This window comes from Trematomus bernacchii, unplaced genomic scaffold (genome assembly GCF_902827165.1).
Source record: "Trematomus bernacchii unplaced genomic scaffold, fTreBer1.1, whole genome shotgun sequence".
NCBI classification, from domain to species: Eukaryota; Metazoa; Chordata; class Actinopteri; order Perciformes; family Nototheniidae; genus Trematomus; species Trematomus bernacchii.
This window is the reverse complement of record NW_022988050.1, coordinates 6065271-6081480: the sequence shown is the minus strand read 5'-3', so window position 1 is coordinate 6081480 and position 16210 is coordinate 6065271. Positions and strand designations below refer to the sequence as shown.

General features: G+C 38.6%; 1 protein-coding gene across 1 annotated transcript in view; it reads right to left on the bottom strand.

The window, feature by feature from the left end:
* The window catches only part of LOC117473793 (protocadherin-15-like), a 138240-nt gene that overhangs the window by 40000 nt on the left and 82030 nt on the right, over nucleotides 1-16210 (bottom strand). Inside the window, exons 24-25 of the mRNA XM_034119670.1 lie at nucleotides 15242-15382; nucleotides 12847-12959 (exon numbers count right to left, since the gene is read on the bottom strand). Coding sequence (XP_033975561.1) covers nucleotides 12847-12959; nucleotides 15242-15382 — 254 coding nt within the window. The remainder of the gene's footprint in view (nucleotides 1-12846; nucleotides 12960-15241; nucleotides 15383-16210) is intronic.

Below are 16210 nucleotides of genomic sequence, written 5' to 3'. Positions count from 1 at the left end.
CTCGTTCCCCCACACTCTCTTCCCCCCCCCCCGGCTGCTGCTTCCAGCCAACATCCCAACAGACCTCGGCTACAATTGTTATCCATTCCTCCATCCCTCTCTGCACAATGGCTGTTTGACAGGGGTGAAGAAGCACAATTGAGAGGATGCCCACACACGTGCACACACACACACACACACACACACACACACACACACACACACACACACACACACACACACACACACACACACACACACACACACACACACACACACACACACACACACACACACACACACACACACACACACACACACACACACACACACACACACACACACACACACACATTAGCTGATACACCAGACTTCTTGCACACATACAATACAATGATAGCATCCCACATCTACGTCAAAACGCATCCACTGGCATACAGATACACACCGCACATGAGAAGTGAATGGCATAGTCCAGATAAACACACACACATGCACACACAGCTCATTATCGGGCCCTTATCCCGCCTCCTGTCCTCTCTAATCATTCTGTCCTTACTACAGCAAGCTGGGCTCACACTGATAACAGAAACTGACACACATGCACACAAATGTGCTTCTTTATATACTTGTGGGTGCCATTGTAGTGACTTTTATTGCCGGCTTATTCTAACTGTAATACAATAGCTCTAAGAAGAACCCTAAATCCCACTCTTTACCATAAAGAATGACAGTTCTACTTTTTGGCGATGGCATTTTTGAGACGGTGTGAATGGAAAATGTTAAATAAACATCATTTATATAGCACTTTCCCAGTCTTTGCGGCGACTCAAAGTAGTTTTGCATACACAAGTCAGAATTCAACTATTCAGACAGAAGCAGAGGCCGCCATACAAGTTGCCACCTGCTCAGGGAAACATCCACACACATCCAAACACATTCAAAAGCATTTACACACATTGATACACCATTTGCCATGCCATCGGGAGCAATTTAGGGTTCAGTATCTTGCCTGAGGACACTTCAACATGTCGACTGCAGGGGCTGGAGATTAAACCTCGACTTCATCTACGGTCGACGACCATTATCCGTGCTGAGCCACTACCACCCCAGAACAAATCTTGGTAGTGATTTTCATATATAGACACGACACAGGCAAACACAGCTGAACAGACTGAATGTATGCCGTGGTAAATCCACCCTAACAGGGCTGCAGGAGTGTTTCAGGAGTGTGAATGGATAATGATAGATGTTTGCTATGATTCTTTCTTATATCCACTGTCATTTCTTCGTCTCACTTATTATGCTTTCCGGCTTTTTAGCCAGTCTCTTTCAGATATGTAGGATACATCATATTCCTTATTATCAATCTTCTTCTTTTTTCTTTCTCTACTGGAATTCTGGTTATGTCCTTTCTCTTTCTTTATCTGTTTGTATCTTTTTTTCACGGCCAACTACAATATCCTCTGTGCTTTATTTCGGTTGGCCTCTAGCAATGTGTTCTCACAAGAGTTTTTTTCCCCCCTACATGACAGTCACAGTGGATGGACTTTGTGACATACTGTACTCTGTGCGGGAGGCCATGCCTGAAAGACAGAAAGGCAAACCCAAGTAGGTCAGATATTATTAGCTAATATTAGCAGTAATTGGTTTTATTATTATCTTAGCTGGGCATATGCTGGTGATATTTCTTGATGACCAGCCGCTACATTAAGCCCAAATGAAAACGCTGTCCTCTCCTCCTGTTGTCAGATCTCTCACTGTATCTCCCCCCGTCCCTTCCCTTTCCAGGGGGTTATTAATTGACTGCAGGCATTTTCATTAGGGGAATGTAAAGCGTGGGATCTTAACTGCCTGCAATAATAACCTTTAGAGGCTGGCAGGAGTTGTGTAAGTGATTTCTTCTCCTGCTGTGGTTATTTTTCACTGCTGAAAGGCTAACATTTTCAGATCACATGTACTTACAATTTCAAGAGCTTGTTGAGACATGCTGGTTGAGATCCAAACGTTTTTCGATAAGGCAGGTGTTGCAATTTCACAACTGTTTGACTCAGTATGAGGTTGTTCAAACTGTCGCTTTTCATCTAACATTAGCGTAGTATGATGTAGTAAAAGGTTTTGGTAGTTAGACAATATTTGTGATTTTTACAGATGCCAAGGCATGTAACTATTGTCTTTTCCTATTTGTTTATTATTTCTGCTTAGTACTGTCTGAAAAATCCCTCTGGCACTCTCCATCTTTCTCCAACCATAATGGCTCACACACGACCTCTCTATATTTGACACTCTGAGAGATACAGAGCAACCGATTATCTTTTCTGAGTTCAGTCGGCAAGAGTCTTTTTTCTCTTTCACGGCCCTCTTCTCACCTTTTGCTTTACAGTCTTGTCATAATTGTCAACTTAGAGTCAAGCGGGTTAGTATCTCTCAAACAGGCTGACCTTTATTGGAGCACAGTTGAAGTACTAATACATAAAGCATACGTGCAACTGAGCAGCGAAGGAAAAGAGAACCTGCAATATGTACAAGGGCTTTTGAGAAAAGAAGGGACTCGAAGCCAAGGTGATGTATAGAGTATTTGAGAGCCTTTCTTTGTATGTGTGGAAATATGCTGCGACAAGAACTTCCATTTAACGTCAGTTCTGTAAAAATCATTTGTCCAGCGTATCTGTATGTACATATGCTGATACCATCTTCCCCTCACAGTCTCAACCACACAGCACAGTCCATTTGTTTTAACAATTGTTATTAAAAAACTCAAGTCCAATGAATAACAAAAACCCTGGCTTTTACATATTTGTTGAATTTATCATATTGGATAAAATAATGGACTCCGCACATTGAGGTCAATACCTTTATCCAACTGAATATAAAGGAGAATTAGTACCTGTAAGATAACTTAGCTACATAAAAAGTCTTATAGTTTCAACCAAAAATAATTCAAATTATTAGAACTTCCACTTCTAGGGCTAAGGTTATGTGGTGTACAAGCTAAGACTACTGTTGTGCTTGTGGATTTTGAATAAACAGGCAAAATGTAGACATATATTGTAACTGTTGTTGTTTTTGTTGATATGGACATACAGTATGCGTCTCAAATAAAAGCCTATGATAGAAGAAGCAGACTGCAGTAGGTCAAATGTCTTAAAGTTATCCCCCTTGCGTGTGCTCGTGTGTGTCATGCTGTATGTTGAGTTGTTTCAAAGTCACATTTGCGTGTCGTGTGTGACAGTAACAGAGTGAAGAGACATGAGGAGATGGTCGTGATTTGTCTTGTATCATCATGATTAAATTCTCTGTCTCTTGAAACCACCTCATCAATCTCCCTCTCTATTCATTATGTTACTTTATGTATTCTTATCAGACGATTGGCAGTTGCAAGCACGTCTACTAATGACAAATACTTAAAAAATTACTTAAATTTGTACAACCATGCTGAAAAAACGTAGATACTCATTAAAAGAGATACTTAAAATGGACTGGTGTGGCATTGAGTCATGCTGTACTGTGTGTGAATTAGCTTTCACAGTAGACGCAATTGTCGGTTTGGCAATCAATTAAAAACAAGGAAATCATCTCTATTGCTATAATAAAGAGTAGTTAGATAGGTGGGTTTAGGGGTCACACAAACCTCCATAAAAAGTTGCAAGCATTCAGGCCCATCCTCTTTTTTTCAGGCTCCAAAACATCAATAGTGTAGGTTTATTATTTTTCACAAGCAAACAAGACAATTCTTCAGGTGAGTGATTTAACAGAGAGAGATGTCCATCTGCTGCGTACAATATCATTACATCCTACCTCTGCTATTGGTGGTATTTATATTTCAATTAGTGTGTTTGCTGTTCAGCTGCCTTAAGCAGGCTGTTGCCATCTGTCGGCTATCATCCGTGTCAATTACCTGCAATTTTTTTCAATTGTGTTCATTATGTTTTCTATGCAAGAATTGTGTGAAATAACCTTTTTATTCATGTTTGTGAGCTTCTACCAGTTCCTGTGTTGTTTGGAGGGACATGGGTACTTCTGTTGGATCAGCTAAAGCAAAGTCTCATCCAATTAGCAGAGAGCACAAAGGTTAAACAAGGAAAGGACACGAGTGTGAGAGGAAGAAACACGTGAAATTAAGATACCGTTGTCAGTTACACACTTGGTGATGGATGGGTAATACCATGCTGAATAATGTATTGTTTTTACCTGAGCTAGACCAGAGAAAATGTGTTGAACATATTTGGCCTTTATTGGTCTCCATTAAGTTTGCTGGAAGTTTTGTAATTCAGCCCCAGTGCGTTTTATGTAAAGTGATTACCAAACCAGATTCCATTTAAAAAATACCCTTTAAAAGCCTAATTTCTTTCTAGTACCCGAGGTTGGTTGTGCTATTATAATTTAAGGTTATTTGACCTTGGGTGCTCTGATTAATTTTGCATGCAGGTAACTCACCAGTCATAATTTCATTTTAATGAAAAATCTACTCCTGGCATTTGCTCCTAGTGTCCTTAAAACTATTTGGGAATTAGGAAATAGCAGGGGTAAAAGGCAAACAAGCTTTAAAAGTTAAATATATGCTTTTGAAATAAGTGCTGGGATTATGCCGAGGTGAAGAGCGGTTCACCTGGGGTCTCATAAACCAATTGAGAAATTGTGTGCAGAATTGGCAGAAAGAACGTGGTGTGTTAGTAGGTTGTGGCATTTGTGTTTGATTGGGTTAAGCTCAACCCAAAAGCAGTCAACCTAGAGAATACAAAAGTGTCCATTCATCTACTAACAAATGTCAGTCTACCAGTTTGACTACCGGCAAAGTTTGTACATCAAGTGAGTGAAATAAGTCGCTATGCCTGTCTGTGTATCTTCTTGTCCATCTGAGTCTCATTGCTTCTCTATTCCAGTCTTCACCTGCTTCCTGCACCCTGCAGTGTTTTATTTCAATATGTCAGCCTGTCAGCTCATCTGCCACTATAAAGACTTTGCTGCCTGTATGTTGATGTGTGTGTGCGCATGCCTCTGTCTGTCAATCAACTGTTTTCTATTGTTTTTTCCCCTCTCAAACTTTTACTGTAGTCTTCCGTGTCCCCTCCATCCTCAGCTTTCCGTTCTTCCTCTCCTCTCTTTTTACTTTATCTGTAACTCACACTACACATCTTCAGATTGCTTCTCTCCACTATCCTCTCCCAACATCTTCTTGTATCCGTCTTCTCTTTTTCATTCTCCCACATTACCCCTCACTCTCTCTCTGGCTGTCTCCCAGCTGCAAGCAATCTTAAAAATAACACCGCCATGGTTGTTTGCCATTTGTTGTCACAGTCGTAACATTGCCAGGAGCGCTCTCTGTGCACTTGCCTGTTTGTGAGCATCAACAAAACAAGGTAACCTTCAACTAAATTGGTTAGACATATACCGGATTTATAGAGCCACACATCGGACGTGCTTGTTTTGACGTTGAGGGAGGATACGTTTATCGCAAAGTTAAAGTGTTTAAAGGCCTCGGGGACTTTATTCATGTTGGCAGAGAAGACGGTTAATTTGATAGAAGATAGTTTACAGCGGATAAAACAGGCTGTTGACTTTATAAGCAGACACCAAGACAGGTAGGAAGTTAAATAAAGGGGGAAGAGATGAAAGAGGACTAAAATAGATTAAGTCCAAAGGAGATAACCTGTCTCGAGGTTAAACACATACAATATTAATCAAAATATTTGCCATTTTGATTGCAGCATAGACCAAAAAAGAGAAAAATACATGATATATTTGTGAGTGATATCCTTTTAAAATAATTTCCTTACTTAAACGAGAGACATTTTCTCTTGTATTGCCCATTTTCACACCTTTACAGGCTCACAAGAACAACAGATCCCGGAAAGTCCCTAAAAAATCTTAAGGAAAATAAAAAAACATGCAGCAATTCTCAGTAAAGGACATTCAAATGCCGAGGTCGAGTGATTTTCTTGCTTAACGAATACATTTGAAACAATGAATGCAAATACAATTATAAAGCAACTCAAAAACATGTTAAAGAAAGTCTGTTTTACTGTTTACATTTGTACTGTAACATAATTACTATAACGTAAAGTATAAATCATACAAGAGTGTTATCATTGATCGATTGGTGACTTTAAATGCTTAGCACCAATCAGAACATGCAGCTATAAAATAATAGGTTTACTGTGTATGACAAAGTAAAAAAATTGCTGAATTTAACAACTCTGGTGCATTATGTGAAATACTTCAGGTGTTGCCTTGTAGAGGCGGAAGCAAATATTCTGTCGGGTTAAAGTGTAAGATTGCAATTTAAATGATATTCTTTCTTATCCAGGCTGACTGGATGTTCTTGTCTTTTCAGTATCCTTCATGGCAGACAAATAGGATTGTTGTCGTTCAAAGGGAACATTGACATTTCTAGGCTAGTCCAGCTTGCTGATGGTGTTTAAAAAGACTGTGACCTCCTGCCTGGATTCCTGGGATTCTTTATCGGAGCGCTTTCTGTATTACAGAAGCTCCTTGATAGACCTACAAGACTTGTTTTATATCCATCTTTGTAATGACGCAATACAAAGCAACATATTGGCATCTTTGATCACACAATTTCTTGATTAAAAACAAAGCTTTGATATTTCGAAGTGTTTTGCCTCTTAACTCTCTCACCACTCTCGAATTAGATTCATTAACAAAGTAACAGGCTTCGAGGCATTTTGAAAGCGCGGGGGGGGAACGAGTGCATTACCACATGCAAATTCACACAGGAAACACACACAGCAGACACACATTGACTCAAATCCATGCACAGGCTAAGTGAGGGGTTTGTAGATTTCAATAATCTTTGGAGAGGCAATATTTTTCTTTCAGTTCACTTAACCTCGTGCTGATAATTGCCACTGGGTGCTGATAACTATTCGTGTGTATGTGACTGCATACTAATACTGCAGGTGCAAGGATGCTCCTACAGTGAGACAAACAGGGGGGGGGGGGCAACACATAGTTGCTACTATGATTTAACAAACGTCCTCCTCAGCTTGTTAACGGTTTTACAAGATGAGGAACCCACAGAGTGAAAATGCACCAAACAGCAGGTAACAGAGCCTAATCTAAATGCACTGTGAGTGTGTGTGTGTGTGTGTGTGTGTGTGTGTGTGTGTGTGTGTGTGTGTGTGTGTGTGTGTGTGTGTGTGTGTGTGTGTGTGTGTGTGTGTGTGTGTGTGTGTGTGTGTGTGTGTGTGTGTGTGTGTGTGTGTGTGTGTGTGTTGTCTGAGTCTTTGTCTTGGGTCTGTTACTCCACATATTCAACTTGGATGCATCGCACACACACAAAGAAGAAAATCAATGTTTCATAACTCTAAAATGTTAATACAACCAATAATGCAATGCAAAATCCTGTTCAGTATGCAATACAGCTCCTTAAATAATTAAGTAAGTAAATCAAAATGAATTTTAAAACGCTCTACTACGATTTTGACAATAATGGCAAGACAAGTTAAAAGTCTGCGTAATATATTGGCACCGCAGTAAAGTGGACAGTTTTGTTTTGGCTCCGTACTGCAGCCTATTGGATTTTAAATAAAACAATAACTATAGAAGGTCAAAGTGTTTGCATTTAGCTGTCGTCTCACGATGAACAGTAGGAAATTGTAAAACGTTTTAAACATGTCCCTGAGGGTAAAATATAGGGGCTTCAAGCATAACAATGCTCTTCCTACTGTATATCAGCTTTGACATTAAATGCAGTTTGCTTGAATAATACAGAATATACAAAAAAGAAATATACCAATTCATTTGAGAATGTAACTGTATTAGCAATGACAGTAAAGGTATTGGTTAGAGCACAGTTGGAAAGCCATTACTGTACTTATTGTCTATAATATGTTGAAATTCCATTTATATGGAATTGACCCATTTCCCCGTTCTATACTGCAAGTGGTTGAACATAAAGCTGCTAGACCTTTAAAAATGGAACAAAGAAAAGTCGACGCATCACTCCTGTTCTGGCTTACCTGCAATGTTAGCTAGAAACATTGATTTAAAAAAGCCACGGTTTGTTTTTTTAAAAAGCCTTTAAAGGATTATCTCCATAATACATAACTGAGCTGCAAACTCCATGTTCTGCACCGAGGTCACTGTTTGCTTTTAGTTCAGTCTGAGGGTGCCTTAGGTCTTATCTAACTTCCTATTAATGTTTTTTCATTTGTTTTTGATTTTTGAATTTCTCCAAACGTTCAATTTTATGGAAAGCATTTTTGGGAAAACTTGATTTTAAATGTGATATATAAATCATTTGTCTAGACTTTAAAAAATACCATGAGTTTTACGAGGAGATAATTAGTTTGGCCGAGCAATCAGGAGTTAGGAAAGTGTTTTTCTATGGGGTGAAGCCAGGTCAGTTCTCTTAGCAAATGTTATTCAATGCTGACGTTGTTATGAAAGTGTTTTTCTATGGGGTGAAGCCATTGAATTACAGTTTCCATAGAATCGTCTCTTTGCTAATTATTACGTTAAGTGAGCTGACGCCAAGCTCAGAGGAAATGCAAAGAGACTACATTTAGATATAATACAGTTAAGTGTTAGTTAATGGAAGAAATGTATGTGCGTTCATGTGCAGAAGTATATATAGTTTGTTAATTGGATAATTCATATCCTGCAAGACTCCTAAAGAAGTCATGAGATGATGACCTTTCGACATCTGGAACATGTCCAAGTTTAGGAGAACTGACAATGTGTGTGCGTTAAACATCTTTAGGGAACATGTTCGTGTGTCATTTAGGAAACCTATATTTGCCCTGTGTTTTCTTGTGTTCGTGGGGGCATTTCTGCGATTGGTTGCTGTTGAAGCAAGGTAATGTTTCCCCATTGTTGTTTGGTGGTGCACAACTAAATAATAATGATTAATCTCAACTATTTCTGTGTTTGTGTTTCATTGATTCCTCTCCGTTTCATTCTTTCCTGTTGTGAGTACTGGATCGCCACAACAATGCCAGCATGTTACCTTCTACCTCTGATATACTGAGATAAGACATGACATTGTTGTTAGGTTAATTAAATCCAACAATGCATCACCTATTTGTGATTGTACTTGTTATTGTGTTAATCAGTTTTCTTCTTTTACAAGAGAGCTAAACAAAATTAAATGCTTTCTGTTAAAGAAGACTGAACCACATTTAACAATTGGTTTGACTTTTTAAATGTATTGTGTCACCTAACAGTAGTCTTGAGGTTAGGTGTCTTATCGAAATGATATGTCAAAAAAGGGGCTGAATATTACCGTTTATAATATTAATAAATCAACAATCAAAGCAAAGCAAAATACTATAGTAAGATAGTAGCTGAAGCCTTTTTCAATATTTGCATTGATTTGGAGAAAGTTAAAATGAGTACATGGTGTATCCAAACATGCCCTTTATATATAAAGCAACATACTGTACACGCTTCAAACTTTAGGCATGTTTAGAGAACTCATTTTGACATTTGAGATTTGTAGTGTAGTGATTAGCAGTTCACGTTGTTAAAATAATAAATAAAAAAAAGTGTTTTTTAACAGAGCCATGGTTTCCATCAGTGTCTTTCATTATGGGAATTATTTAATACTCATTAAGCCTTGCCCATGGCGACAAGCCCGTCTGTGGAATCCAAACAAAATCATTAAGCGGCATTAGTAAGCTCCTAAAACCACACTGGTACAATGGTTTGCTTTTATTCAATAAAGCTGGGATAATTAATTCAAAGCTGGCACACTGTATTCAGTGGGAACAGAACATGGAATTAGAGACACACACACACACACACACACACACACACACACACACACACACACACACACACACACACACACACACACACACACACACACACACACACACACACACACACACACACACACACACACACACACACACACACACACACACACACACACACACACACACACACACACACACACACACACACACACACAACACACACCAAAATAGACAGGAGCTGTACTATGCTCTGTGTGAAAGACAGACATTGACATCTTGAAATGTTGTCTGTTGTAGTGGGACAATATACATAATCTGGGTTCAAGTTATTTGGGAGCCAATGGGAGCTGAGCTCCCACAAGGAGGGGTCTGAGCTCCCTCGGACTCAGTGAAATCATACATCTGTGGGGGTCGCTAATACATTACCAACAACCATTATTTGAATCACAAATAATGCATGTGTCAATGTAACGAGTATTATTTACGTTAACGAGGTAAATAGGCTGAAAGAAAAACATGTTTTCCAAAAGAACTACGCATTCTCTTGAATGACAATATGCCTGCGCTGCACCTCCAAGGTGCGCAATACCTTATTGTGCAATCTATGCCTGTGAGCGTGCTGCGCGAGCAGAGATGATGTGTGTGTGCGTAGTTGAACCTTTTCATATTTAAGTTTGTAGCAAGTAGAGGGCTGCCGCTGTGTGTGGGTGTATGCGTTTGAGTGTGTTTGTGTGTGTGTGTGCGTGCGCACGCGTTAGTTTTAAAGACCCCCATAGAGCTCAGTTTATAACTTGAACCATGTACATAATGTCTGTATGAACAATAAAGTCGCAATTACTCCCAAACAAGCTCATCAGCTGAGAGCTTATGGTGCTCAGATTTTGAACAAAGAAAGGTGAAAATAATTGAAATTGAAATACACATACATTTCATCTATGAAAGAACCATCAAAGCTGGGTGATGCTTTCATAAATCATGACAAATGACATGTCAGCAATGTGAAAGCGAGTTGCTGTGAATGACGTTTGAAGGGAAGAGAAACAGGAAGTACTAAAACGTCAAAAACTAAAATGAAAATACAAAAATGAACAAAATGTCATAGAAAGCTCACTTTGTTTTGAGCGTAAACCTTGAGTCAATTAGTCATTTTGAAAAATGATGAAGAAATATCGTGTGAAAGCATCCGCTCCTGGAATTTTAATTAAATCAAGCGAGCAATCAAAGGGAGACTATTTCAGACCTTCCATATCAATGTTGGTGACAAATAGACATTTACAACAGGGGCTAATAAAAACCAGGAGACGATATAAAAGGACAGAAATGTTAAGCTACTGTATTGTGGAAATCACATATGAAGATAGAGAATGGCAGTAACAGAAAAAAAGAGCAGAAGAGTACATAAGATATTTTAAATACAGTTAATAAAAGATGAGATAACATCCAAAGACTGACAGATCACGATAGAGATAATAGCTGAAGATTATAGGCCAATTTCACATCTGACCTCACACACACCCTCTATCTACCCAGCCAATCACAGAGAAGAAAAAACCAGGTGACCCCATGACCTCATAAAGGCAGCAGCACCTGAGAGTGAGAGCGTGTCTGCCGTGATGTAAGAGTATCATGTATTCATGTTTTTGTGGTGTGTGACAACTGGGTTCATTGGCACAGACTGAATGAAAGATGTGTGTAGTGTGTGTGTGTGTGTGTGTGTGTGAGTGTGTGTGTGTACAATTTCTTTATACAATTGTTCAGCATAGGGACTTTAATGTATTCTGGTTTTGTATACAGCTTTATATGTGCTCTTCCACTGCCAGGGGCATTGTTGCAAAATGTAAACACACTGAAGCACACAAAGGACATGACAGGAGACGCATTGTAATCAATTCTAATTGTAATAGATGATCTTATCTGCATGTTGAATCTTCTTAACCGCGTTTTAATTACACTTATAATATTGCCATTAATTAATTAACCAGATTAAATAAAGTCTTATGTCTTAGTCAGAGGAGCAACTGGATAACATCTAACATTCTAGGTGCATTTTTATTTTGCCTGGGTGTGTGAAATTGAGATAAATGTCCCTCTCTCCATAGGATTGCCACACTAACACTCTTGCAACAGCTAAATGGATGCATTCCCACAGTTAGAAAGCGAGTATAAACTCTGATCGAGTGTGTGATATCAGCCCTACGTTTTAATGCTAATTTACAGCTTCGACACACATTCAGGTTGCCAGACATGTATTTCTCTGTACTGCCAAGAAACCTTTTCCAAAACCTTTGTACCAACAATGAGTAACCATTTGTCTTTCAATGTGCAGTTGGCTAAATGTAACCGTTCATATGGGTGCATAAATAGCAAAGGCAAGTTGATGGTGTGTATCTAAGAGAGATCAATCATGGGCTAAAGCATGTTGAAATGATGATGAAATGTAAATGTGGCAATTAAACATTAACGATGTTAAACATGAGCATCTCTAAAAAGCAGTGCGGGCAACAAGTGATAATGATGAACCCAGTTTGTATATTTCAAGATCTAGATATAGATATTAAAAGTAGTTTAAGTATAAGTTATCTCTCCTTTCTGGTTTCAAACAGCGTACACCTGATCAAGGGATTCACCATCTATGCACGTAGTGGACACACATTTGTAAGACAGAAGAGTTTATGGAGCATTTTGAAGAGTAAACACATTTGTACATTTATAGCGATGCATAAAGAAGACATCACATTATTATATACACAAGTTGCTCATATTCTTCCGTTGTATTTCTGATAGAGTAGCTGCACAAACTGCATTTCCTTCCTCCAAGGATCCATAAATGTGACATTTCAAACAGCCCTCTCGTACTTGTGTTGCTACGATGTTCTTAATGTTATCACCAGTAGCAGCAGGTGTTGCCACATCAACACAAACTGAAAGTCTAAAGGATTATAACTTTAGCAAGAAGTGTGTGTCAGTGTGTGTGTGTGTGTGTGTGGTGTGTGTGTGTGTGTGTGTGTGTGTGTGTGTGTGTGTGTGTGTGTGTGTGTGTGTGTGTGTGTGTGTGTGTGTGTGTGTGTGTGTGTGTGTGTGTGTGTGCGTGTGTGCGTGTGTGTGTGTGTGTGTGTGTGTGTGTGTGTGTGTGTGTGTGTGTGTGTACCTGTACTCTTCCTGAGTGAACACAGGAATGACTGAGGGCTGCAGGACTGTGATCTCTACCAGAGTTGTGTTCTCCTTTGCTGGCTCACCATCATCAAAGGCCACCACCACCAGCTGTCAATCAAACACACACAGAGGAAAGAGTCACGACATTAATTAGATATCCACATTCCTGCCTGCAATATCCCAGTCGAGTGCCTTCACTGGTCTATGGTCTTTTTTAAATCCATTTTGTATATCCTACACTGCACTGTCACTTTAATTCCTGTATTTTATTGCTGTCTTTTTCTATTACGCTTGTTTGACTTTTTATTCTCTTGGCTAAGACTGTTGTAATACATCTTAATGTAATATTGTAATGTTTTAAGGCACTTTGAACTGCCTTGTTATTGAAATGTGTTATATAAATAAACATGCCATGCTAACTTTATATCAGTTCACATCATTAGACAGTGTGCTGACAGCCAAATGAATTGATGCCACTAATGCATGACAGGCTGAAAATAAACCAAGCAAATGTCTAAATTATTTTTTGTCCCCAGCAAAAAGCACATTATTTGCAAGGGAATAAGAGAACAGGATGAAAGTGTATCCCGCTGGTGTGATTAACCTTTTTTCTTCATTTAATTGGGAGTAACCGCTGTTAACTGGACCCAGAGGATTCATAATGAGGCCCAAAGTCAAATATGAAGTGATTGAAATATTTTCTTGTTTAGCAATATGGTGTTGCCCTTCATTTTATTCATACGCAACCCCTCATTGTAGTTCGAGCACTAATAAGTCACATGCTGTTTAGCTTAAACTCTGATTCTAACCTTGGACACTCCCTTATGCATTCCATGCTGCAACAAAAAATGTGTTTTGGAAAATAAGGGGTGGTGCAATTATAATGCGATGCAAGCTAAGTATGTAGACATTTGCTACATATCAATGAGATGTGCCTCTGTGTGATCTGTCCTTGTAGGAAATTATTCTTTCGACAGTGTTTATCTCAGTCATAATCCCAAAATTGTTCACAGTGTTGGGATAATTCATTTTGTTTGAGTTATTGGGAGCAAATGAGGTAGTATTAGTCCCCCGAGTGACATCTTCAGAGGACGCTGAATCCTTGTTGTGTTAATTAAAGCCCAATGAAAAAATAAAAATAGAATGGCCCAAAAGCCCCATCGAGGAGAGCAGCTGGGAAAAGGCCATTTTGAAGCTAATAAGCTATTGGGGAATACTTTGTACAGTGGATAGGGATTTATAAAAGTGCTCTGTACAAAGACAACCTTATGTACACAAAAGTAAAACCTGAGAGTAATAATCAAATTCATTTTTAATGATCAATCATGGGATTCTGTCCCAATTCTCTTCCCACTTAATCCAAAAATACAAGAACTAAAAAGCAAAACAGGGTGAATTCGATAAATCCTCTCCAGTAATGGTGTCTCTTTTGGACTGAAGCCACGGTGTTTACAGTGTAAATAGATCGATGTAAATGATTGGGAATGACATTAGGGATGCTGCATACTGTATTTACAATGTGATGCTCAGTAGACTCACTGCAGCATGCTTATATGTAAAACATTGATTACATTACAGTTTGATTGAAGTTAATATCTTTCTAGTGGGAGAATCTTTTACTGCCGTTTCCCTCCATTGCAGATGTGCATATTTCATGATATTTATAAAAGGACAACATTTTTGAAGTGTACCAGGTGCAAAACAAATGACAAAGAGCTGTTATGTGAAGGAAACTGAGCCGCATTCCTGTTTGTCATTCTTATATGAAAGTGTCTACTTGAGTCTAGTGCTGCGTATTTAACACGTTTTAAAAGCCAGTGAGATTGATCTGATTTCATCCCGTTGAAAGAGAGTATCATTAGGAAACATCACTTTAAAATGCGTCATTTTTAATGTGTTGGTTCCTTTTGTGTTCAGTTCAATGCCTAATTTGTTGAATAAAAGAATGGTGGAGATATATTCCTATCAACAAGCAATTTGTTGTGTTTTATCAGCAAATTAAAAGCAACAGAAAAGCAGAAATCATTACACAATATCTGTGTATTTGGTGTTAGTAATATTGGAATAACGTTTTGCACATTTGTCCTTATATAGCGCAGGCATACTCGGGATTCTTTGTCACAGTGTGCTAACCCCGTCTTTGAGTTATCTGCAGTTAAATGAAAAAGTGATTTTTTTGTAACGTCTCTCACTGTTTAATTTCAAAGGATTGATATTGTATCCCTAAAACTGTGCTGCTAGAATGCCTAGAGAAAACTAAATGAAAAAAATGAACAAAAACTAAGCATAATCTAGTGTACAGTACAAGCACCAATATCTATCAAGTGACCCCACAGTGTACATTATAGATTACTGTTGATTCGTCAATTAAACTGTGTGTGCAAACTCACGCTGAACTTGAGGTTGGGCTCCTCGTTGAGGTTTACTCTGGTGACCACACGTCCCGTCTGTTCCTCTACATCAAATATACTGGCAGAGTATGGATAGGCCTCCTGGTTCACTTTATAGCGTACTACACCTGCCGGGGTACCCTGTGAGGAGAACAAGTACACTTAGGATGATGGATATCTCCGGCACGCTTCCTGGAACACTGCCATTCTTACAATACAGCATTGTAGCAATCTGTTAAAGCACAGTGTGGAAATAGACTGTTAGAGTGTAAAAGATCTCAAGCAAAAACGTTGGTCCTATATGTCCAATAGTGTGTCTGTGTACAAGCAGAAGACACATGTTCCCACATATAAGATATTCATATTGAGGCACTTTACTGACCTCTGATTACTTATCCTTTGACTCAAATGTACAGGAAAATATTCCATTATTTTGTACAATACTGCATTAAGGGCCAACACAATTATTTGGAAAGGCATATCCTCGAACATTTCAACATTGTTTCTGATAATATGAGGGACAACCTGAACACATGCTGCCATTGAATCTGTACTGTTTGCTGGACCTCTACTAAAAATAATTAAAACATTGATTTCCTCTTGTTTCTCAGAGGATGAGAGGATCTTTCAACATGTCTTAGTCATGATGACTGCTTTATTAGGATTAAGGCCATGCATTTGATATGCTAAACAATGACTACGCTTTTACACACTGCAGCTGTTACCATCCAAGGTGTCATGTTTACCAGACAGTTGCCACAACGCTCTGTTGCCAGTAAATAGAAACGGTTCTAAGGTCAAGTTTCCATTAAAAGACCGCTAAAAGATTCAGTGTTGCAGTGTCAGTATCATTTAACAACCGTCTCTAGAAACTGCTTTCAAAACAAAGGGTAAAACAATATAGATGTTTTAATTATTAATAAGGTAAATAGCCATTAATGTTGTTTTTAGCTGTTGTGAGCAAGATTT